Source organism: Xenopus laevis, chromosome 3L, assembly GCF_017654675.1.
Source record: "Xenopus laevis strain J_2021 chromosome 3L, Xenopus_laevis_v10.1, whole genome shotgun sequence".
In the NCBI taxonomy this organism is placed as follows: domain Eukaryota; kingdom Metazoa; phylum Chordata; class Amphibia; order Anura; family Pipidae; genus Xenopus; species Xenopus laevis.
The window spans coordinates 40723900-40747602 of NC_054375.1; the positions used below are offsets into that span (position 1 = coordinate 40723900).

Below are 23703 nucleotides of genomic sequence, written 5' to 3' on the forward strand. Positions count from 1 at the left end.
GAAGAGAGAGATTAACAAGAATATACATGAAACTATAGTTCATTGGTAGCAGTTTATAGGGGTAATTAAGTATAAATGACAGATAGGACTATATGAATTAGTATCTTAAACGACAAGATATCATGAGAAATGAAAGCATATAGATATAATGGCAACAACGAAAGATTTTTAGAACAGAATGACTGGCAATAACAGGCCAATAATATTACTTAGAGAGTATAACTGATTTGAATAAAGGCGAAAGGTCCGTTATTGTGTGCTCATCTCCTTTCTATGTGGCGCAGCGGACAGACTAAAAAACAGATGGTCGTCACACAAGCCAAGAGAGAGAGAGAGATTAAGAATTTTGGTTGTTCATGAAATCACGCACATTATGTGCTCTGATAATCAGACGTCTTAGAATTCTAAAAAGCTAATATAGTCCAGATACTCTTCATTTAATAAATAATTGTTGTCACCTACGAATTACTCACTGCCATAAGTGTAAAGCAGTGGCAATAAATAGAAGTATATCTGTAATGGGCAAATTTGCCGAGAGTATAGAGATGTTAGGAAAATCCGGTTCGATTCAAGCTGTGTATCAACTGCCTGTTTTCAAAATAAATCAGCTCTTTTATTCTTACAGAAACAAGAAAAGTACTGATCCGTTTCATGTTGGATGCGCGTTTGAATCTGATAAAATAAGCGAATCTAAAGATTTTGTCATATATAGTATTGGATGGACCAATTGTTTGAATTATTTGCCAAATGATTCTGAAATGACAAGAGAAAAAGATATCTTAAGTGGTTATGGAGAGAGAAAAAAAAAACCATCATAAAGAAAGGCAATAATTCACGATTTCCATTGTATAATATCTTGCTGGATAGCTGTATATTAGGCGTAACTACTGTAAGTGACTAAAACATCTATATTCTCAATAACAGGCTTACATTGACTCTATTTTTCCAACGTATTCCAACCTTAGTAAGCTATGACAGTTAATAATACAGTACTTTCTGTTCCACTAACCCAATAAAAAATAAAATCATTTCAAGGATTTGTTACAGAAGAAAATGAAGAATTTGTTATGTAGCAACAACAAAAAAAGGTGTAGAGTCCTTGAATCGTTCGGCTAAAGGAACCATATTACTAAAATACTTTATCTTCTGCTTTGTTTAGCCAAGTTTGAAAGTAAATCAGTTATTTCTCTTTTTCCCCAGCCAAGGGTTTGTACATCTACAGACAAGCAAAATAGCAGTTCTAAACCACAGCTTCTATTTGGCTGCCAGAACAAGTGTGGATAAACTAAGTAGATATTACATGCCTAATATAAAAAAAAGCCCACAGACTAAATATACTCATATATAATACATATACTGTAGCAAATATGTGTGTAAAAATGAATACAAGAATGATCACTATTTAGTATTTTTGCCGGCTGTTAAATTGAAAGAGATCACGGCTAAAACCTATAACCAACCTCTCCACTGGTAGTCAAACCCAGAGGGTGGTATATTGGTAAACCATATGAACAAGGCATAGAAATCCCCCGCAAAAAATACAAATCTCAAATTTTTATTGACAGTAGGCAATAGCAACTCAAATGCTAAAACACCTTTTAAAATAATAGAGTATCCCCAAATCAAAACCAGCTTGAAATAAGTTGTTATATTGTTATGCGGGAAACTGTTTTGTGATGTGTTATAAAGGTCCTCATGTGTAGGACGAAACATTGATTTACACCAATTGAAGTTTTAACACAGAAGTCGCATGAGTTGCTCTGTCTCTTCTTGGCTGAACATTGACTATTTTGTGGCAGAAACCTGGGCTTTTTTGCTTTTCTTTAGCGAGTGATGTGCTGCTCTTGCAGAATATATATATATATATATATGAATATATGATAATATATAATATCATATAATATATACTTCTAAAATAATAGTATATAATATTATAATATAGATATAACTATTTTATTGGTAAGCGCAGCCACACCAAAAAGACCGGAGTCTTCCATTGATATATATGAAGGTGCAGGGTCAAATTTAAGGCTAGAGTTTTGTTGAAAAGACCCACACCTCCAATTCTTTGTTAATGCAAATAAAATTCTTTATTATGGCGCGAGATACATCAAATCCGAACGTTTCAGGCCACATTAGGGCGCTGTTTTTCAAGGAAGACGTCGGATTGAGGTAACCGTAAATAAAGGAATTTTGTTGATTAAGCAAGATTGAGTAGGGTATTTTTTTATTTTTTTTCCATATATGATACTTAAAATTATATATATTCACTTATATATATATATATATATATATATATATATATATATATATAATTGAAAAATGTATCATTGAGCCTTAACGCTTGAATGCAAATAATTTTCGGATTCCACTTGGTGTACCATGATGAATAATTTATAATTGCTGTCCCAAGATATTAATGTAATCCTTATTCGGAAGCAGAAACCAGCCCTATTGGGTTATTTAAATGTTTAAAATGAATTCTAATTAGAACTTAGGCAGGAACGACCCAAATTACAGGAAAGATCCGTTATCTGGAAAAACCCAGTCACTTAGAAAAACAAATAAAAAAGGCCCGAAGAAATTCCTGGAATCAAAAAGCAGGTTCCATACCTGTATGCTTAAATCCATTTCATACATGCCAACAGGGCTAAAAGCTATAATGTACTATATCCTAAACATCTCTATACTATAGGGCTAGACCCTGGTTTTATTTTTTTCTGCTTATAAAATAATTCTTAATAAAATATATATAAACGTATACCATGTGTATAAAATTGTTGTTATTTTGATGCTAAGAATTTTCAAGTATTAGGTAAAAAAGAGCAGTATATCTTAAGCAGAAATAAACATGTTGTTATGTGTTCTTGTTGAGGATTTCTAATAACAATGATCTCTCAGTCAAATCAGGCTTAAGAGCAAGCCTTCGTAGTTTGTGGATTATGTCAGCAATGGCCTGCTGTTTATTGTGATGATGCTCACACAAGAGATTGTGATGATGTCAATAACTAGAATTGCTATTTGTTGTGATGCTGTCCACTCTTGGTTGCTGTGATAGAACCCATCTAGTCTGCTTAATCCGGAGGTACTAGCAGGTGCAATGAACATGTAAATAAGAAACTGGTAAGTAAGAAATAGAAAGCCAACTAATAACAAGGGTCTGCTTCAAAACACTGGATTGAAAAGCAAACATGGATTCAGGAAGTAAAAATAAATGATTGTCTCATCAGCAATTCAAAGAAGAGATCATCATTTACAGCCCAGCTGGCAACATTTCAACTGTATATGTCCTCTGACACTTGACCCACATTTCAGAGAAAAGTGTCCTTTTACTAAGCAATAAACTTCAAATATGAGTTTAGTTCTTGAATTGGATCTTGCAAGAATTTTCTACCAAAGCCACACAGCGTGATTATTTACATCATTTTGACAGTTTGGAAATCCCACTGGCCAATGGTGTCTTGTGTAAATGCAATGGTGGCAATGGATTGTAAGCTGCACTGGGGCAGTGACGATGTGAAATGATGTACTAAATAAGTGGATAGGCTGCTGAGAATATACCACACCCATATGAATAGAAAATTAATAATTGACAATATACTTGCTAATGCTACAGACTGGGCCTGATTTTATCACTGTTCTGAAGAATTAACCCAGGGGCAAAAAAACCTTACATAATGAGGCATAACAGATGGAGAGTGAAAAGGGAGGTGTGTTGTCCTGGTGCTATTTTCATTTGTTCTTTTAGGCCGTTGCACATTGAAAGCACGCAAGCAGCTAGGCAGTTCATGCTTTGCTTATGACCGAAGTGGTTTAAGTCCACGAAACGTGTCAAGCGTGTTAAAGTTTTGCGCGGCCCTCTTACTTATGAATTTTAAAGAATGTTTGAGACAATAACGACGATGTTTTTAGCCGCGGTAAAAGGGCAAATAATATAATCAGGACATATATACATGACCGATCTTCCCATGTCTATGTTATTCTTATTCGCGGAGTCGCACCACGCATTTGTATACTTCCACAATAAAAACCAACTCCCCACACGGCCAGTTATTCTTTCTCTATATATAAGATAACACGCTCATCCCTGGGTTGAAAGTTATAATGTCCCGAGCGCAATCGCGTGTCCGGTATACACACAGACGCCATAGAATATTGCAGCGTCCGACGAAATAAACTTAAGCTCTCTATTATGAGGCGGCGATGGAGAGCGGTGTTGAAGCGTAAGGGTTCGTTATTCTTTTTTCCAGTTGTGCATCACACCTTTTTCAAGTAAGGTATTAAGCACTACCGAGAGACGCGATCTATCACTAGACGCCCCCACCAAACCCTCTCCACCACACAGAATAAGGGAGTCAAAATTTTTTTACGCACATTCGCAGCATGTGGTTCTCTTTCCTCTTTTGCCCCAAACAACATTAGGGTTTCGGATTCTCGCTCATTTGGTTCTATATATTAGGAAAAGTATAGCTGGGCCAAATCATAAAAATAGTGATGTTGGTGTGTCCCTATTTTATACTACACCACACTCAAACTACCATTCTCTCTTCTTATACGCGCGCTATAAACAAGCTAGGGAATGTCTCCGTAAAGGACACACAGTGAAAGTGAATTTATACCTCCACACGCGCTATTATCTATCTTGTCCAGGCCCTAGTAGAAACTTACGATCTACTCAACTCACACTTTATGTGTGTATAGCCAGCATAGGTTTGTCTATTATTATGTTGACAGCCATCTAAGGAGTCAGCCAAGATCGAGGGTTAAATAACCCTCGATATTCGTTACTGGCCGAATGTAAATCCTGTCAAAACTTCCAATATCGAAGTCGAAAGGATTTAACCGGCAATTCGAAACGGATTCGAAACGAAAGATTTTTAATCCATCAATCGATACGTATTTTTCTTCGTCTCAAAAAAACAATAAGAAGAGCCTATGGCACCTTCCCACATAGGCTACATGGTCACCCGACTAATCGGTCGAGGTTTTAGGTGGCGAAACTAGGAGGGTCGAGACAGTAACTGGTTCTAGACTTCGAAATGGTCGATACGATTTTTAGTTCGAATCGTATCGATGTCACAGATGAAGTAGCCCATTCGTGGTCGAGCAGTAAGCGCAAAAAAAAAACTTAGAAAATTCGAACTATTTTTTCCTCCTATTCCCTTCAGCTGTTCAGAGCCAAGTTAATGGGTGCCCTATTATGCTGAGATTTGTCATAATAATTTGGTTTAAGCTCAAACATATTGTTGAAGGTGAAATAAAATATATATTTTAGTGAGACAAAAGATGAATACCTCCAGACATTTATGGTTGCATAAGGATTCAGTCAATACCTGCTGACACACTTTTAAAGAGCCGCAAGAGATGCCATTGGTAATCGTTGGTGGAGTGTTGAACTTTCCGGCAAGCAGCCTAAAATACATTGTTAAACTCCATGGGGCAAATTCACTAAGATTCGTAGTTGTGCCAGGCGCAACTTCGCCGCGCTTTGCCGCACTTCGCCAGGCGTAGTTTCGCCAGCGCTCCGCAAATTCACTAAACTCCGAAGTTGCGCACAGGGGTAGCGTAAGGTTGCGAAGTTGCGCTAGCGTTGATTCGCTAAGTGAAGCGAAGTTACGATAGCGAAGGTTAATTTGCATACGGCGCCAAATTCAAATTTCAATGGAGGAATACATAGAATCACTACAAATGCCTGGGAAACCTTCAAAACACATGTGCCCACTGTATAGTTAAGTTGTCATGAGTTAGGAAATGTAGGTGGGAAGGAGGGGAGCCCCAAAAAAACTCTCGATCTTTTTTAGCCTATCACCCATAATATAGAAAACACGCCAGCGTTTTTTTGGGACTTAGAAAAAATTTGAAACTTTTTTGGAAGCAATCCCTATCTACTCTATTGCGCTATCTAGTCTAAGCGTAAAAGGTAGCGTTCAGATTACACGTGCGCGCGTTAGTGGAATTTGCGTAGTTACGTCCGTAGCGGAAATTCGCAAGGCGTAAGGGTGCGAAGTAACACTAAGCGAATCTACGCCCAGCGTTCGTTAGTGAATTTACGAAGTAACGAAAATGCCCAACACTAGCGAATTGACGCTAGCGTTCGGCGCTTCAGCGCTTAGTGAATTTGCCCCCATGTGTCTTGCTTTCCATCCTGACCATTTTTTGAGTGCCTGCCAAAGAACAGCATTCCTGCAACAAGAAGCAACTAACAGCACTCTTCCCCAGCAGACACAAAAACAATGTCAATATTTTAAAATACATTAAACAAGTTTCGACTACAATGAACTTGAAACCCCTTCCTAGGCTCACAAGGCAGAACCTCAGAACGACACTTATCCAATGCTTACTGATACTTTGTGTGCATCGTGCAGTCAGTGTGCCCTTTAGTAGGCATCTCTGCACTGATCTGGCCCACTAGAAGCCTGTGTTTTGTAATGCCACATGCAATGCTGTGGGCAGGCACTACTAGCACAGTGGCAGTTGTGGGGAACTCTGGGGGATTTACTGGGAGGTTTATTCTGTAGAAGACAGTACAATTCTAAATGTTTTAATTGTATTTGTCTCTTGTTTTATGGATTTTGTTTGTCTTTGGTGGAATACCCTGAGGTCAGGCCCGGACTGGCAATCTGTGGGGTCTGGCAAATGCCAGAGGGGCTGCCATAAGGTGCCATAGAAAGTCAGTATTTAGTGGGCTGGTGGGGGCTGTTTGGGCCTCTGAGTGGGCTGATTGGGCCTCTGTGTACCTGAAATGCCAGGGCCCTATTTTAATTCTCAATCTGGACCTACCTGAGGTGTAGTAGAAAAGGTGGCGTGTGCAGGGAGCTTGTCTCTAAATACTGTATTTGTTCTTTCCATTTGATTGCAGGTTTGATGGGTCCACCGTGCCCAAAGGAAGGGAAACAGAAAGGGGCAATTCATCTTTAAATGAACTTGAGGGGGGGTTATTTATCAAAGTCTGAATTTATCTCAATATTTTCTGCTACAAACTCCGATCAAATCTGCTCTGGTTTTTCTACGCTTATTTATTATTACATTTTCCTGAAAATTTGCTCTGCGGGAAAAAAATATCAGATTTTCACAATTTTTTCATCTGATTTTCACAAATTTTTTTTCGGAATTTTCAACTGAAAACTACGAAAACTTCGGGGTATTGCACAAAAGCCCAGCGCACATCAAAAAATCATTGACTTATATGCAACCTGGACAGGTATGAGATGCCAGATTTTCAGATTCGGACTTTTCCATCCTCAGGGTTTAATAAATTCCAAAAAAATTATGATTTTAGATTTTATAAAAAAAAAAAATCACAAATTTTTCATGATTTTTGCTTTCGGAGTTTAGTAAATAACCCCCTCCGTATGATGGCGGAGATAGATATTCTGAGACAATTTGCAATATGTTTTTGTTTTGTTATGGTTTTTAAATTTGGCAGCTAACTGGTTGTAAGGGATCAATGCAACCAAGCACTGGACTAAATAAAAGACTGGGAAATGAGGGCCTGAATATAGAGATAAGTAATTAAAAGTTTCAATAACAATAAAGTTGTAGCTGAAGGGTTTTCAGCTGAAGGGGGTCAGTGACTCCCATCTGAAAGTTGGAAGGAGCTGGGCAAATAATTCAACTATAAAAGAAACATTGCTAAAATGGGACATTCTAGAACACACTACAAGTTAAGGTAAAGGTGAAATACCCATTTAATTACATAGGAGAGTGAAGATAAAATCCAAACAAAGTGTACAGAATGGGAAATAAAATGTGTTTCGCTATATATAAAAGCACGTGTGGTCTCCTAGATGTTTGGGTGCACTGCCATTTTTCTTTTTTGTGTCTGTGCACAATGGGGTGCACAAACTTCTTGTTCCACCACTGCTTACTGTACTTATTAGCCATCTGGCAACTATAACCCCAAATCCTAGAATCCACCCATGCCAGCAGAACAGAAAGTCACATTCAAACACGGATTGAAAATAAGCTTTTATTACCAAAAATTGCATTTGACCGTAACTAGGCACCACTAAAATGTTCATCACATAATATTTTAGACCAATTTAAGGAACCGGTAACTGATTTTTTTTCTTCATTTGTCTTTCCATGGGGGCCACAATGTGGTAAGTGCATTTCAAAATATATTCCAAACTGTATTATATCATAAAATTGTCTATTTAGCATTTATGAATATAGCACGAATTTGCTAAAACATCCGATACAAAATAGTTAATGTCCAAAAAGTTGCGTGAATTATTCCTTTTTTCTAGTAGCCCATTTTAATAGAATTTTATTGCATTACAAATCTCTGAAGCGGACTGTACAAAAGTTATACTTTGCACACACACAACATCTGAAATGGTTCATTTGAAAATACAGCTCTAAATATACAAGCTATACAGACGTGGAAAAGGAATGCTGGTTTTGTAATCACGACGATAAAAATAAAAATGTCCACTTGTGTTGTCGTACCTCAAGCCAGTGTTACTCTGCTGGTTATTGCAATGCAAAATATAAGTGACATGAAACTCTGTAACTTCATTACACCACACAATTACATTTTCAGCTTCACCAGGCTGCATTTCCTTTGCCGTGGTGCTCAGAACCGAAAAAATATAGAACATAAAATACTTTATGGTGATTATTAAACATCATCTGCTGTGAGTGTAGGTATGTTCGTTCTTGGCCGAGTGAAAAATGCCATCTTCTCTCTGAAACACAAAACAAATGCATGAATTGGAGCTGCACATATAACAGATTTTACCATTGCAATTTCTCTGATTGGGAAAAGTGAAAACCTTGCCTCAGAGAGCACTTTGTTAGGGGCTGAAGAGAGCTGCCCCTGGAACTTGCTCTACCAGTCCAGATGTAAGAAGGTGAAATATAGACTTAATTCATGTAAATAGTTAAGAAGAAGGAAAGCTACTGAGGCAGATTATTGGCAATATATTAACCACAAAAGTGCAAGCTATACCACTATATTTTTTCTGTAGAATGCTTTATCTTTTATAAGTAAACAGTTCTAGAAGCTCTCGTTTTGTTTGTTTACGATAGCAGCTGCCATATTAGCTTGGTGTAACATAACTTCCTGCTTGAGTCTCATCCTGCCCACTCATAGCTCCGGGCTCAGATTACAGCAGGGAGGGAAGGAGGGAGGGGGAGAGGAGCAAACTGAGCATGCTCAAGTCCAAGCACAAGCCCTAGAGGTTTAAGCTGAAAGAAGGAAGTCTGATACAGAAGTCCATGTATACACAATAGAAGGAAAGAAATCCTTTTTTACTCAGAGGACTCAGAGCAGCATTACTTTGAGGGTTTACTGGTATATTTATATAGACCTTTCTAAAAAGCTTACTTTTTTTTAACCTTTCCTTCTCCTTTAAGGTAATATTTAGTTCAGTCAGCAGGTGGCACCAACCCTTAAGGTTGTAAGGCAGTGAGGAGCAACAGACTCCCTCTTTAGCCTATGAAGGTCAACAGGCAGGACGGACTTCAGAGCCAGACTAGGTAGGAGGATGTCGAAATTAGGAAAATTGGTGAGAGTCAGTCAGGAAAGTCAGGAAAGGGAAGCTGTGGCACTGACAAGTAGATCGTTTTTTGGGGTAGGACCCTGGTTAACTGTGCCAGTTAGGGACTGGAACATTGAGGTGTAGGCTTGTACATTCCAGCTTCTACTATGACATTCTTGTGAAAGCTGCTTTACTAAAGTCTGGTTAAACGCATCACTTTGTAAGATGGCTATTTTTCACAGGAAAAGCCTGTTAGCCACCTTTTTAGTCATGGGAGCCCATCCAACCATGGATGTCCCCGTTAAACACAAGTTAATTAGTCCCACAACTGTTATGATCCAGGCAAGTTGTCAACACGGGCTGAACTTTTTGTGAGTGTCAGTGGCACTGCATGTGCTCAGCGTGAGACGCCAAGCCTTAGGGGTCCTCAAAAATCATCAAGCAGAAAATAAGGTTTGTCTGTCATAGAAGTTGGTGCTCAGAGCTGATTAATGATTCCTACTGCAAAGCACACTGGTTTCTGAGCTGCCATGTAATGCAAATCTGAATAAATGACTAATCATCCTAGTATTGCGACTTCTGTAGTCTGTATATAGAGTATCTTGTGAGACGGTCCCTGAACTCAGCCTAAAGAATATGAGGACCTACTGGTTGGCATCTTCTGTGACCAGTGTCTCAGCAGACCCCTGGAGTTTTGCACTGTAGAGAAGGATTATACCACAGACTTTTCAAACAATAAAACAAGTGTTGATGTATATATATATATATATATATATATATATATATATATATATATATATATATATATATTATATATATATAGATATATATATATATATATATAGATATATATATATATATATAGATATATATATATATATATATATATATATATATGGAGAGAGGGTTTTATTTGGAATAAGTTAAAAGGGGATTTCACCTTTAAATCATTTCTTAATACAGGTATGGGATCTGTTATCCGGAAACCCATTATCCAGAAAGTTCCGACTCACGGAATCTCCATCTCCCATAGACTCCATTTTATCTAAATTTTTAAACATGATTTAATTTTTCTCTGTAATAATCTAGTGTACTTGATCCAGACTAACATATAATGAATCCTTATTGGAAGCAAAACCAGCCTATTTGGATTTATTTAATGTTTACATAATTTTCTAGAAGACTTAAGGTATGAAGATTCAAATTACAGAAAGATCCATTCTCTGGAAAACCCCCGTTTCCCGAGCATTCTGAATAACAGGTCCCATACCTGTATGTTAAAGATTGGCCTAATCTTTTGATTTGTCTTTATTTTTTAAAATGTATTTTTATAGTCGCACATGGCATAGAGGTGTAAAGAACTATACAATAAGCAGGGCCAAACTTCAGTGAAAGCCTATTTTAATTCCTCTTATATCCCTTGTGTACATTCTGGGTTCTCCTGGCATAACACCCTGAGGCATATAGTAATACAGCACTTTACATAATACAAATCCCATAGGTGTATTTCATTAGACTCACCTGAATGACTGCACCTCCAAAGGCTCCTTGCTGCTCTGCCCTCGTAACCTGTGCACATCCTTTGCTGCTGCTCTCATCATCTTATCTGCTTGCATCTCGTATTTCTGCTCGATCTTCTGTACCTGGGTGGTTTAGTGGTTAAATAACCATTAGTGCAACGAGAAAACAGAAAGTGCCAATTCAAGCCTTTGTAGGATGAATTTCAATAAGATGAACCCATGTAAAAGTTGAATGAATATTCATGTCTTGTTATTTTACTTTCCTTTATCAAGCACAGAGCTCTGTGTGCTAAAACTACAATCAGTTTATATTACAATAGCTTAATTATTTATTCTTTTAGGTTTTTGGGTTATTTAGCTTCTTATTCAGCAGCTCTTCAGTTTCATCAGTCTGGTTGCTAGTGCCCAGATACATTTGCAATACAATGACAGTTGAATTAAAGGGCTTGTTTCACCTTCAAATTAACTTTTTGCATGACATAGAGTTATGTTCTAAGACAATTACAGTAGCAGTTGGATTTCAATGTTTTATTATTTGTGGTTATAGGGTTATTTAGCTTCTAATTCAGCAGCAGCATCTATAATGTAGAGAGTGATATTCTGAGACAATTTGTAGTTGGATTTCAATTATTTATTATTTGTGGTTATTTAGAATCTAATTCAGTAGCTCTACACTTGGCAATTTCATCAATCTGGTTGCTAGGGTCCAAATTCAAATTTACAATATAACGAGGGTTTAATTAAAGGGGTTGTTCGCCTTTGAGTTAACGTTTAGTAGGATGTAGAGGGTGATATTCTGAGACAATTGGCTATTGGTTTTCATTTTTTATTATTTGTGTTTTTTGAGTTATTTATTTAGCAGCTCTCCAGTTGGCAGTTTCATCAATCTGGTTGCTAGGGTCCAAGTTACCCTAGCAACCACACATTGATTTGATTAAGAGACTGGAATATGCAAAGGAGAGGGTCTGCATATTAAGACGCGTAATGTAAAATGGCAAAAGCCATACAGTTGTGGCCTTGCAGAGCATGTGTTTTTAGATGCAGTCAACTATAAAAAATAATGAAGGTGAAAAGTTGCTTAGAATTAGCCATTCTATAACCTGCTAGTCGTAGATAATTAGTTAACATAGTTCACTTTAAACCAGTGTTGTTTTCATTCTCCAGACAGACCACCATGTATTTAATATATACAGGTATGGGACATATATTTCACAGCAGAAGGTCAATGATATCCAGGCAAACTGAATGCTTTATTCACAGCAGAGTTTTGCAGAGCATAGTAACGTATTGGTAACAAGAAATGACACACTTTGTTCAAAAGAACAGTATGGTTTATCGCCTCAAGCTCCAAAGCAATTAGCGCAGGAGTATATTCCTTCACAGCAGTCTCTCACACACACCCACTTCCTGCTTTACCCCTGAGCAGAGAGCCCCCCTCCCCCTACGTAGTGACATCACTTCCCCAGGGTATGACTCACTCACAGCGTCAGTTATTCTGCTCATAAGCTGGGTCTCTGGGAGATATTTACCGTCCTGCTAGTGTTTTCCCAGCCACAACACCACTACATATGTAAATGTTTTATCAAAACAGCAGGCACAGGTATCTTGAGGCATCAGCTAGCCCACAAGATCCACAGACCTCTTTGTATAAGAAAGCATCAATATTTGCTCCCATTGGCATTCCCTGCATATACCAGTAAAGTGAGTTAGACAGGTGTCACTTAAAGGAGAAGCAAACCCAAAAGTTAAAAACCCCTCCCCCTACCCTACATAGACCCCCTCCCCCAGCCTAAGTGTTACTACGGGCAAATGCCCCTTACTTTATACTTACCCCTCGGTGCAGATGCAGGCATCGGAGTTCACGAGCGCCATCTTTAGCCGATTCGGTAATCTTTGGAATGAGACGGGCGCTTCAGCAATTTTCATGAGTTTCGGCGCATGCGCAGTTGTCGCGAGACAGAAAATTGCAAATGCGCCACTCCGCTGGTCTCATTCCGAAAATTACCGAAGAAAAGAACATGGCTGCCGTGAACTCCACTGGACAGAATCTGCACTGAGGGGTAAGTAAAGACTTAGGGGTATTTGCACAGGGTAACACAAGTTGGGGGCAGGAGGAGGGATCTATGTAGGGTAGGGGGGTAAGGGTTTTTTAACTTTTGGGTTTGCTTCTCCTTTAAAGGACCAGCAATGCCAATTATTTTTTTTAAAAAATTCGTTTGTATAGAATGAAAAAAAAAAACCCACCAAGATACTGTATATGTAACATTAAAATCGCAAAGTCTTTATTAAAAAACAACTTACCGAAACGCCGCTGGCACGCCTCTTCAGAAAAGCCGACAGGGCGACTATTAGGGTTGCCACCTATTGCTAAATTTTTTAACTGGCTGGTGGGGGCGGGTACAAAAAGGGGTGGGTGTGATGTCAAAGGGGCTATGACGTAAAAGGAGGCGGGCCACGGCGCGGCGATTTCCAAACAGGACAAAAGCTAAGTTTACAGGGGATTGGGGGCGGGCCGAGGGGTCTTTTTAAAGGAACAGTTCAGTGTAAAAATAAAAACTGGGTAAATAGATAGGCTGTGCAAAATAAAAAATGTTAGTTAGGCAAAAATGTATGTAGCTGGAGTGACTGAATGTCTTCCTGCTTTCCAACTCTCTTGGTTTCCACTGACTGGTTACCCTGTTTACCAGGCAGTAACTTGAAGGGGTCCACATGGGTCATATCTGTTGTTTTTGAATCTGAGCTGAATGCTGAGGATCAATTGCAAACTCACTAAACAGAAATGTACCATATGGCTCCCCTTCAAATCGCTGACTAGCTCAGAGTTATAGAGCTGAAAAGCAGGAAGTAGTGTTCTGGCTATTATGTTAGACATCCAGTCACTCCAGCCTTTATACATTACATTTTTGCCCAACTAACTATATTAGAAACATTTTTTTATCTATTTACACAGTTTTCATTTTCATGCTGAACTATTCCTTTAAGGGTTAAAAGAATTGCTGAATTCCCTCCCTGAATCAGTGGTACAGGCTGATACATTAGATAGCTTTAAGAATGGGTTGGATGGCTATTTAGCAAGTGAGGGAATTCAGGGTTATGGAAGATAGCTCATAGTACAAGTTGATCCATGGACTAGTCCGATTGCCATTTTGGAGTCAGGAAGGATTTTTTTCCCCCTCTGATGCAAATTGGAGAGGCTTCAAATGTTTTTTTTTTTTTTTTGCCTTCCTCTGGCAAAGCTTTAATGCTTTATAAATAGTTTGAGTGGCTTTCAGGTCTGTGTAATAGAAGGATACCCGCAGGTGTAAAAGACAGCTGGTGAAGTATGTAAGAGCAGTCTATTGATCCTTATTGTACATCGCTGTAACTGCCTGCAGTCTGTAATGTAGCACCAGCTGGGCAGACGCATCCCTTATATACCAGTGCAACTGAGCACTAATAAACATGTTCATCTTCTTTATATGAATGTGACAGTCACAGGGGCAAGGATACAGTTGAAGGCATTGTTCAGCATAAAAATAAAAACTGGGTAAATAGATAAATTGTGCAAAATAAAAAATTTTGCAATATAGTTAGTCAAAAATGTAATGTATTAAGGCTGGAGTGATTGATGTGTAACATAATACAGAACACTACTTTGTGCTTTTCAGCTCTCTTGGTTTCCACTGATTGTTTACTAGGCAATAACCAATCAGTGTTTTACTCACGGAGCGTCAATGGCGGAGCTCACCCGGACCAACATGCCTTCCTGCTTGATCGCAGCTCTCGCGATAAGCCGGTCACTCCTCACCGGTTATTACATCCGAACCAAAAACCACAGATCGCTGTCAGGCGCACCCTTTTTATGTGCGAATAAAAGCCGAATTTTGATGATAATTGTGCCGGATTCCTGATGTTCTTGGTCAGCGCCTGATAGCGATCTGTGGTTTTTGGTTCGAATAACCCATCAGTGACTTGAGGTGGGGGGGGGCACATGGATCATAATTGTTGTTTTTGATTCTGAGCTGCATGCTGAGGATCAATTGCAAACTCACTGAACAGATATGTACCATGTGGCTCCCCTTAAAGTTGCTGACTAACTCGGAGTTAGAGAGCTGAAAAGCACAAAGTAATGTTCTGTTCGACATCCAGTCACTCCAGCCTTTATACGTGACATTTTTGGGTAATTAACTATATTAGAAACATTTTTTATTATGTAAATACTATCTATACTACTAGCTTTTATTTTTACACTGAACTGTTTCTTTAAAGAGCACCTTTTCCTCCTTACCTGTTTCTCCACTTGTCTAAGCAGAAGCTTGAATGTGTCATCATCCTTCACCCGCTGAGGTAGCTCATTCTCACCCAGGCGCTTGGTGAATCCCCGATGGAGACTGGCCTTGGAGTACATGTGGATAATGTGCTTAGCTTTATAAAAAGGGGACTGATCTGATTTCCCTATAGAAGTTACACTGAGCCCCACCCCGAGTGCATTAGATAGGAAATTTTGCCTTCCTCTGGATCAGCTAAAATATTAGGCAGTTTCACTTTGACAGACTGTTAAACCTGATGAATGTGTCGTTTTAAACCTTGTCTTTTATGTATCTGTATATATATAAATATATATATATATATGTGTGTGTGTGCCATCTACCAACTATAACCAGTAGATCTTCAGTCTGTCTTGATCACTGTGTCCTGTATGCCTACAGCATCATCTGAAATAAAAGACACTGACAGTGCTCCTGCTCCACATGTTCAGCCAAAGAAAATTATAGTCAAAAGCCTTTTTTCATTCAAAATTCGCGCTCACGTATCCCTTAATAAATAAACAAGTATTTTCCCCCCCACTTATTTTGTGTGGGACTCATCTTCAATTCCTGCAACGTCTTTCATTCGTTATCTTACTGTGCAAATATTTACACAGGCCGCTGTGGCTGTTATTTCAGCTGCTATTTTAGTCTTACTTTCCTAATATTCTTCCGTAAGTTTTCTCCACTCTCTCCAGACAATTCCACATTTCTCACTGGAACTGTGTCTGATTTGTCACCAGTACTTCCCTTGCATACTCAAAGAATAAAGAAACTTATTTTAGAAGTAACTAATGGGGGTCTCATATTTGCTTTGTATGAGGAATGCTGACCACCAGGCTCTGAAGAATTCAATGTTTGGTCCGTTAGCTTATACATTTCTCAGCAGCAGTTTTCCGCCCCTACTGAGCATGCTCCTTGACTTGAAGCTTTTCTAGGAAATACTGTGTCAGACTGTAACAACTGCTTTGTTTCAGACTTAAAGGAGAACTAAACCCTAAAAAGAAATGTGGCTAAAAATACCATATTTTACATACTGAACCTAAAGTTTCAGCTTGTCAATAGCAGCAATGATCCATGATTTCAAACTTGTCACAGGGGTCACCCAGGGTTCTTCTATCGAGCACCATGGATCGATTTTCATCCTGCTTGTTTGGGTCTTCTAATGGCTGCACATGCACAGTAGAGCGAGAAGCCAAACTTTAACAAAAAAGCCAGCTATTTCGCTCTACTGCGCATGTGTCTGCCCTGGGAAATTTGAAAACCGAAGAAGCAGGAAGAGGATCTCTCCGTGGTGCTCGCTAGAAGAACCCTGACTCGGTGCTATTTTCTGCTGATAGGAGTACCGGCCTTGGGTGTCAGGTAAGTAAAAGTACCACAAAGACAAGGTAGTGCTGAACAAACACTCTCACAGCTTTTTGTAGCGTCTGGTGCCGACCGTGACTCTGTCTGCCCTGTTCTAATCCATATTCAAGAAGGTATTTCAGCAGCACTCTGATTTAGTGAAAAAAGTGAAATTTTATCCGTGCCTCAACGTTAGGTAAGTAAAAGTAGTCACTTGGGGATGAGTAACTTTTGGCACCCCCAAGTGTAAAATGGTATTCCTTCTCCTTTAAGTTCCTTTTAACTTTCAGCACAGCTGATTCATGTTGGCACTACTGCACTTTTGTAATCATCTTGGGGATGAACTCCATTATATCTTCCTCAGGATCAGCCAGCCATACGCGTACCATTTAGTTTTGTTGTAACGATGTGCTGAATCCACTACTTTGGAATTTGGCCCGAATGTTATGGAGTCTATAGGAGATGGTCATTCCCTAATTCTGAGCTTTCTGGATAATGGGTTTCTGGATAACAGATCCCATACCTGTACTTCCCGACGTTCCATTCTTCCTGAAGTGCTACCCCTGAACCTTGCTTTGATATTGGCATCTCTCTTCAGAATTCCTACTACAAAGCAATGTGGCCTGGAAACAGATTTTTAACATGATTTGATGCTTGCTTCTGGTGAATCCCAAAAATACGTTTTGTTTTAAAGAGATACATTAGCAGCGGGCTTGTGCATTAAAAAGGATTTGCGATGCTGCATCTGACTCAGGAATAGCAGTAAATCATACGACCGAAAGAAGCAAACAAGTGATTAGGAATGCTGCTTCTACGCAGAGCTGCTGCCAACCATTTTGTTTTCCTCTTTTCTCATGCGCCAGCGGTGTGCCAAGTCCTTTTATTTGTTGTGGGGTTTCTCAGCACTCTGGCTGTTTATGCACAATTCAAGTGTAGTAATAACAAACTTCTGTCAGAGTCGTGGCGCATTGTCAAGATGCAGCGCAGGTAAAATTCAAGAGGCCGCATATGTAAAACTTCACTGGAGCTGAGCTGAAATGATTTTAGTTTCATGTTGGCTAATCCTTGCACTGTAGTTTGTGATCACACACCAACCGTCTTTTATACAGTACAGGTATGGGATCCCTTATTCAGAACCCCATTATCCAGAAAGCTCCGAATTACGGAAAGGCCATCTCCCATAGACTCCGTTTTATTGAAATAATTCACATTTTTAAATCGGATTTCCTATTTCTCTGTAATAATAAAACAGTACCTTGTACTTAATTTAAACTAAGATATAATGAATCCTTATTGGAAGCAAAATCAGCCTATTGGGGTTATTTAATATTTAAATGATTTTCTAGTACACTTAGGGGCAGATTTACTAAGCTCGAGTGAATTTTCGAAGTTAAAAAAGTTCGAATTTCGAAGTAAATACTTCGACCATCGAATAGGAGAATACGACTTCGAATTTACTTCGACTTCGATTCGAAGTAAAAATCGTTTGAATATTCGACCATTCGATAATCAAAGTACTGTCTCTTTGAAAAAAACTTTGAATTCATACTTCGCCAAATTAAAGCTACCGAAGTGCAATGTTAGCCTATTGGGACCTTCAACAGCACTTTTCTAAGATTTTTTTGATCGAATAGAAATCCTTCGATCGATCGATAAAAATCGTTCGAATCGTTCGATTCAAACTATTTAATCGTTCGATCGAACAATTTCTATTCAATCGATCAAATACGCTAAAAATCCTTTGACTTCTATATTCGAAGTCGAAGGATTTCAATTCGAGGGTCGGATTTCTACGTTTTTTTTAACTTCGAAATTCGACCTTTAGTAAATCTGCCCCTTAAGGTATGAAGATGCAAATTATGGAATCGTTCGTTATCTGGAAAACCCCAGGTCTCGAGCATTCTGGATAATAGGTCCCATACCTGTACTGTGAAATAATGTGCTATGCACTAAATGAGGGTATCCTTATTAAAGGGACAGCTCACCTTTGAGTTAACTTTTAGCAAGTTATAGAATGTCCCAATCTTAACAACTCTGCGGGTGTTCCTAAAGGGGCTGTTCACCTTTAAATTAACATTTAGCATCAGGTAGAGCGGGATATTCTGGGACAATGTTATTTACAAATTTTATTCAGCAGTTCTCCACTTTGCAATTTCAGCAATCTGGTTGCTAGTGTCCAAATTACCCCAGCAACCATGCATTGATTTGAATGAGAGACTGGAATATGAAAAGGAGATGGCGTGAATAGAAAGAGGAGTAATAAAAAGTTACAATAACCATACATTTGCAGCCTTACAGAGCATTTGTTTTTTTAGATGGGGTCAGCGACCTACATTTGAAAGCTGGAAATAGTCAGAGTAAAAAGGCAAATAATGCAAAAACTTTAAAAAAGAAAAAATGAAGGCCAGTTGAAAAGTTGCTTAGAATTAGCCATTCTATAATGGCTATAAATTAAAGGGAACCACCCCTTAATTTTTTTTGTTCTTAAATGATTTGCCTCCCTCTACTGCCTCTTTACAGCTTTCAACTCGGGGTCACTGTCCCCAGCAGCCAAAAAACTATTGCACTGTGAGACTAGAATGATATAGTTGTTCATTTCCCAGTCTTTCATTCAAACCACTGGCTGTGTGCCGCTGTAAATTGGACCCCAGCAACCGATTAGCTGCTAAAATCCAAAAATGGAGCACCAGCACCAACTGGTCTAAAACATGTGTCAAATAAAAAGCATGTTCATAAAGCTTTGTTGTTTATACATCTCATGTAAAAGAGTATTTTACCCACTAAATTGAGATTTTTCTAATATTCCCTACCATTTTTGTCACATAAACATCTTGGAAGCTCAGAGACTATGGGAATACAGCTTGAGAAAATTGTCTGAGAAATAATAAAAATGTGAATTTTTATGTTTTATATTTTTTTTTTATATTTACACCTCAGATTTTTTTTTATGGGCTTCCTTGACCATTTATTTAATTAGATGCATATTGCACTGACTTGTGTTAGAAACATTGTGATTTCTGATTGATTTCATTCAATATTACGGATATCTTTTTTATGTGTATAAATATAGCAGAGTATGGATGTTGCCTTTAAATTGCTGACTAATAAACACAAACAACCACATTTTTTATTTTATTTTTTTAAAAAGCGAATGATCAATTGAACAGAACAGGTTGTTTTTTTAAAAAAAATCATTTAGGCTCCTTAATGCAGCAACATTTGTTTCTTCTTCTTGGTACAGGTATGGGACCTGTTATCCAGAATGCTTGGGATCTGGGATTTTCAGGATAACGGATCTTTCCGTAATTTGGATCTTCATACCTCAAGTCTACTAGAAAATCATGTAAACATGAAATAAACCCAATAGACTGATTTTGCTTCTTCCAATAAGGATTAATTATATCTTAGTTGTGATCAGCTACAAGCTACTGTTTTATTATTACAGAGAAAAAGGAAATCATTTTTAAAATGTGGATTATTTGGATAAATGGAGTCTCATGGGAGATGGCCTTTCTGTAATTCAGAGCTTTCTAGATAACAGGTTTCTGGATAACGTATCATGTACATGTTATGCTTTTTTGTCGTCTATCTTCCTTTAAAGGACGTCAAGCCAAAAAAAAAAATGTTTTGCCTAATAAAATAAAACATAATTCGAAGCAACTTTGCAATATACGTTCATTACAAATTTTGTGTGGATTTTAAGTTGTTTTTATTGCTTTTGAAAGCAGTGTTTGTCCCTTTCAATTCTCTGCTCTGGCTTTTGAAACAATGTAACACAAGCCAAAGGATTAATAGAACTGTCTTGCTGGATGAGGCTTTTATAACATTGTTTAAAAAGTAACAACTAGATGTTGAGCAAATGCTGCTTTCAATAGCAATTACATGTACAAATAAATTTTAAAGCACTAACCATTTTTTAATAAATTCATATTGCAAATTTGGTTATAATTGTGTTGCGTTTTATTAGGCTAAACATTTTTTTTTTGGTTGACACGTCCTTTAACTTTGCAGAACTGTACTTTGTTAGCGCTGAGGTATGACTTATATTAGTGCTGATCGCTTCTAGCTCAGCCAAAGCGTCACCTTGTGACCATTTTGGAGAATGCAAGGATGCCTAAAACTGCCTTTGAGCATTATTGTAGTTCATTCCATTCGGCATAATTGCCTTTAAGATAATCACAGTATCCTTCTTACGAAGTACTTGAACAAGGGATGTATTTGAAAGTGTATGCTATTTAAAGGAGAACTCAAACCCCCCACTTATAAAACCCCTACCCAGAACCCTACATAATCCCCCCTCCAGCATAGGTGATAACACCTATAAGTGCCCCTTATTCTTTACTCGCTTATAGGTGTAGAGTAAGCGCAGCGGAGCTCCTGGGCGCCATCTTCCGGCTCTTGCAAGGTGGGGAGCAGAGAGGGGTGACTATGTAGGGTTCGGGGTCAGGGGTTTTATTAGTGGGGGCTTGAGTGTGCCAAACAAAAATCTAGAAGCAGCCATATGTGCCAATGTTCTCTTTGACAAGTCAAAAGTGTGGTGGGAAAATAATAAAAGTGCATTTTTACTAGGGATGCACCGAATCCAGGATTCGGTTCGGCCAAGATTTGGCCTTTTTCAGCAGGATTCGTCCGAATACTTCTGCCCGGCCCAACCGAATCCGACTCTGCATATGCAAATTAGGGGTGTGGAGGGAAGACTGAGCCATGGGGCACAACAAACTGCTATGAAATAAGTGGCAACAGTTCCTATTAGGGAGTGGCTTGGGAAGCGTCATGGAGGGATTTGGACCAGATTTAGGAATGTTACCGTTTGTGGGTGAATATATTTACAAACAATGAAGCTGAATGGTACAGCATAGGATTTAATCATGGGGCACAACAAACTGCTATGAAATAAGTGGCAACAGTTCCTATTAGGGAGTGGCTTGGGAAGCGTCATGGAGGGATTTAGACCAGATTTGGACCAGATTTAGGAATGTTACCGTTTGTGGGTGAATATATTTACAAACAATGAATTTGAATGGTACAGCATAGGATTTAATCAGCAACAAAATAACAGGAATATTACATCTTATATAAACCTTGTATTTACATTCAAAACGTGAACATAAACATGAAATCAGTTAGCTCATGTACAAAAGAGGCTTCAACAGTTAAAATTTAGAATATTTCATTGCAAGTAAAACGAGGAATAAACTTACAATATGTTATCAGTGAAGAAATTAAACATAGAACCAAGGCAGACAAAATCATTTACAGATAAAACCATTAGTTAACCGATATCCCTTTTTTTAAATTATTAAAATGATGGATTAATGTTCCTATAGCAACATGAACATAGGGCACTTTTGCTTATGGGAATGTACCAGTGTCTTGTGTGACTATATGTATATTATTGTAATATGATTTTATATATATACATGTATATGATCTGTTATCCAGAATGCTCAGGATCTGGGGCTTTCCAAATAATGGATCTTTCCGTAATTTGGATCTTCATGTCTTAAGTCTTCTAAAAAATCATGTAAACATTAAATAAACCCAATAGGCTGGTTGCTTCCCATAAGGATTAATTATTTATATTTGGATAAATATATAAATTGTGAATGTAAAGGGGATCACAGCAGAGTTTGCACCATAAATGCAGGCCACTCCAAGTTGAAGGAAAAACAGTCCGTTTATTTTGAAATCAAACAGCTTTCAGCAGCAATCAGTGACAACAGAAAATACAACTTCAGACACCAACAGAAAGTCCAATAATAACAGAAATAGCTTATTCAGCAGCTTTAGCAGTCACTACCCCAGAAGACTAACAGGCTTGGTCTCTGGGGGAAAAAACCCACCGGCAAAATCTCAACCAAATAGATTTGTTTTTGACTTATATGCTTTCTCTGTAATAAGACAATGAGGCTCATTTATAAACACAGTGCAAATTTGCCCCTGGGCAGTAACCCATAGCAACCAATCAGTGATTGACTTTTTTCAGTCAGCTGCAGGCTGAAAGCAATCATCTGATTGGTCGCCATGGGTTACTGGCCAGGTGCAAATTTGCCCAGTGTTTATAAATATTTATAAATAACCCCCAGTAACTTGGACTCAATGATAACGTATCTGCAGAAAACTAAGTTGATGGCACAACAATCCTATGGGTTTATTTTAGTGTTTTTCTATTATCTATAAAGGCCTTATAGGACATAAATCATATCAAAACGGGTGCCCCCACCAGAGGTGTGGACTTACTAAAGCCACATGGGGGTAACAATATTTTATTTTCAAGAAAATCCCCCTGAGCGATATGCACCTGATACTGGGTGGAAGCTCACACTGTGGGCTGCCATGTTAGGGCACATGCGCAATAAGTGCCCGGGACATGTGATGTAGGATCGGGGAACACCTTACCCAGTCACACGTCAAAATAACGATCAAGCGAGGGGGGCACAGCTCTCAATTAAGTGCCTACCTTTAGTTGGAAAATTTTTATATGACAGGTGTCCTTTAAAGCCATTCCGCATTAAAAAAAAAAATTAAAAAATCCAGAATATTCAGAACCTAGGATAATAGAACCCATACATTAACAGAACTGCACCCACCCCTCAAATTATTGTGTCACTGACGTTTCGCGTATAATGGCTATATCGGTTTCAAGCAACTTTAGGAACAAATTCACAAAGTGTTTATGTGAAAATGCAACTTTACTTCAATAGTGTTCTGATATGTGGCAATTTCACAGAATTGATTAGCCTATGGGAATTCAGCGGACACAAGATAGCCATGGATGTGGGTCGTGGATGGACTTCCGATGGTTTTACTGCAGAAGCCACCCAACTACCATAAACTGATGGACATTACTATTCAGAGGAATAAACTGGCCAACGAATGAAGGGAAACTATATGTCTTATCTCTGATTAAGGGTGCTGCACAAAGAGCAAGCACAAGCAACTGGGACAATCATGGTGCAAAATCATTGTGATTATTACAACCTTGTTAACCTTAATCCCATTGTGTTTATTTTTTTTTAAGGAGAAGGAAAACTAGCCACAATTGTGCAATCTATAACACTATATTTA

The 23703-nt window shown here is 38.3% G+C and overlaps 1 protein-coding gene across 2 annotated transcripts in view; it reads right to left on the reverse strand.

Moving 5' to 3' along the window:
* LOC121401462 (protein KIBRA-like) overlaps nucleotides 1-16346 on the reverse strand; it is a 20070-nt gene extending 3724 nt beyond the window's left edge. Inside the window, exons 1-3 of one of the 2 annotated variants that reach the window (XM_041586165.1) lie at nucleotides 15273-16341; nucleotides 11007-11128; nucleotides 8257-8690 (exon numbers count right to left, since the gene is read on the reverse strand). In XM_041586165.1, coding sequence (XP_041442099.1) covers nucleotides 8624-8690; nucleotides 11007-11128; nucleotides 15273-15392 — 309 coding nt within the window. In that variant the 5' untranslated portion in view covers nucleotides 15393-16341 and the 3' untranslated portion in view covers nucleotides 8257-8623. Of the gene's footprint in view, nucleotides 1-8256; nucleotides 8691-11006; nucleotides 11129-15272 lie in introns of those variants that run through there. The other variant, XM_041586166.1, reaches the window with a different exon arrangement.
* Nucleotides 16347-23703: the final 7357 nt, after the last annotated feature.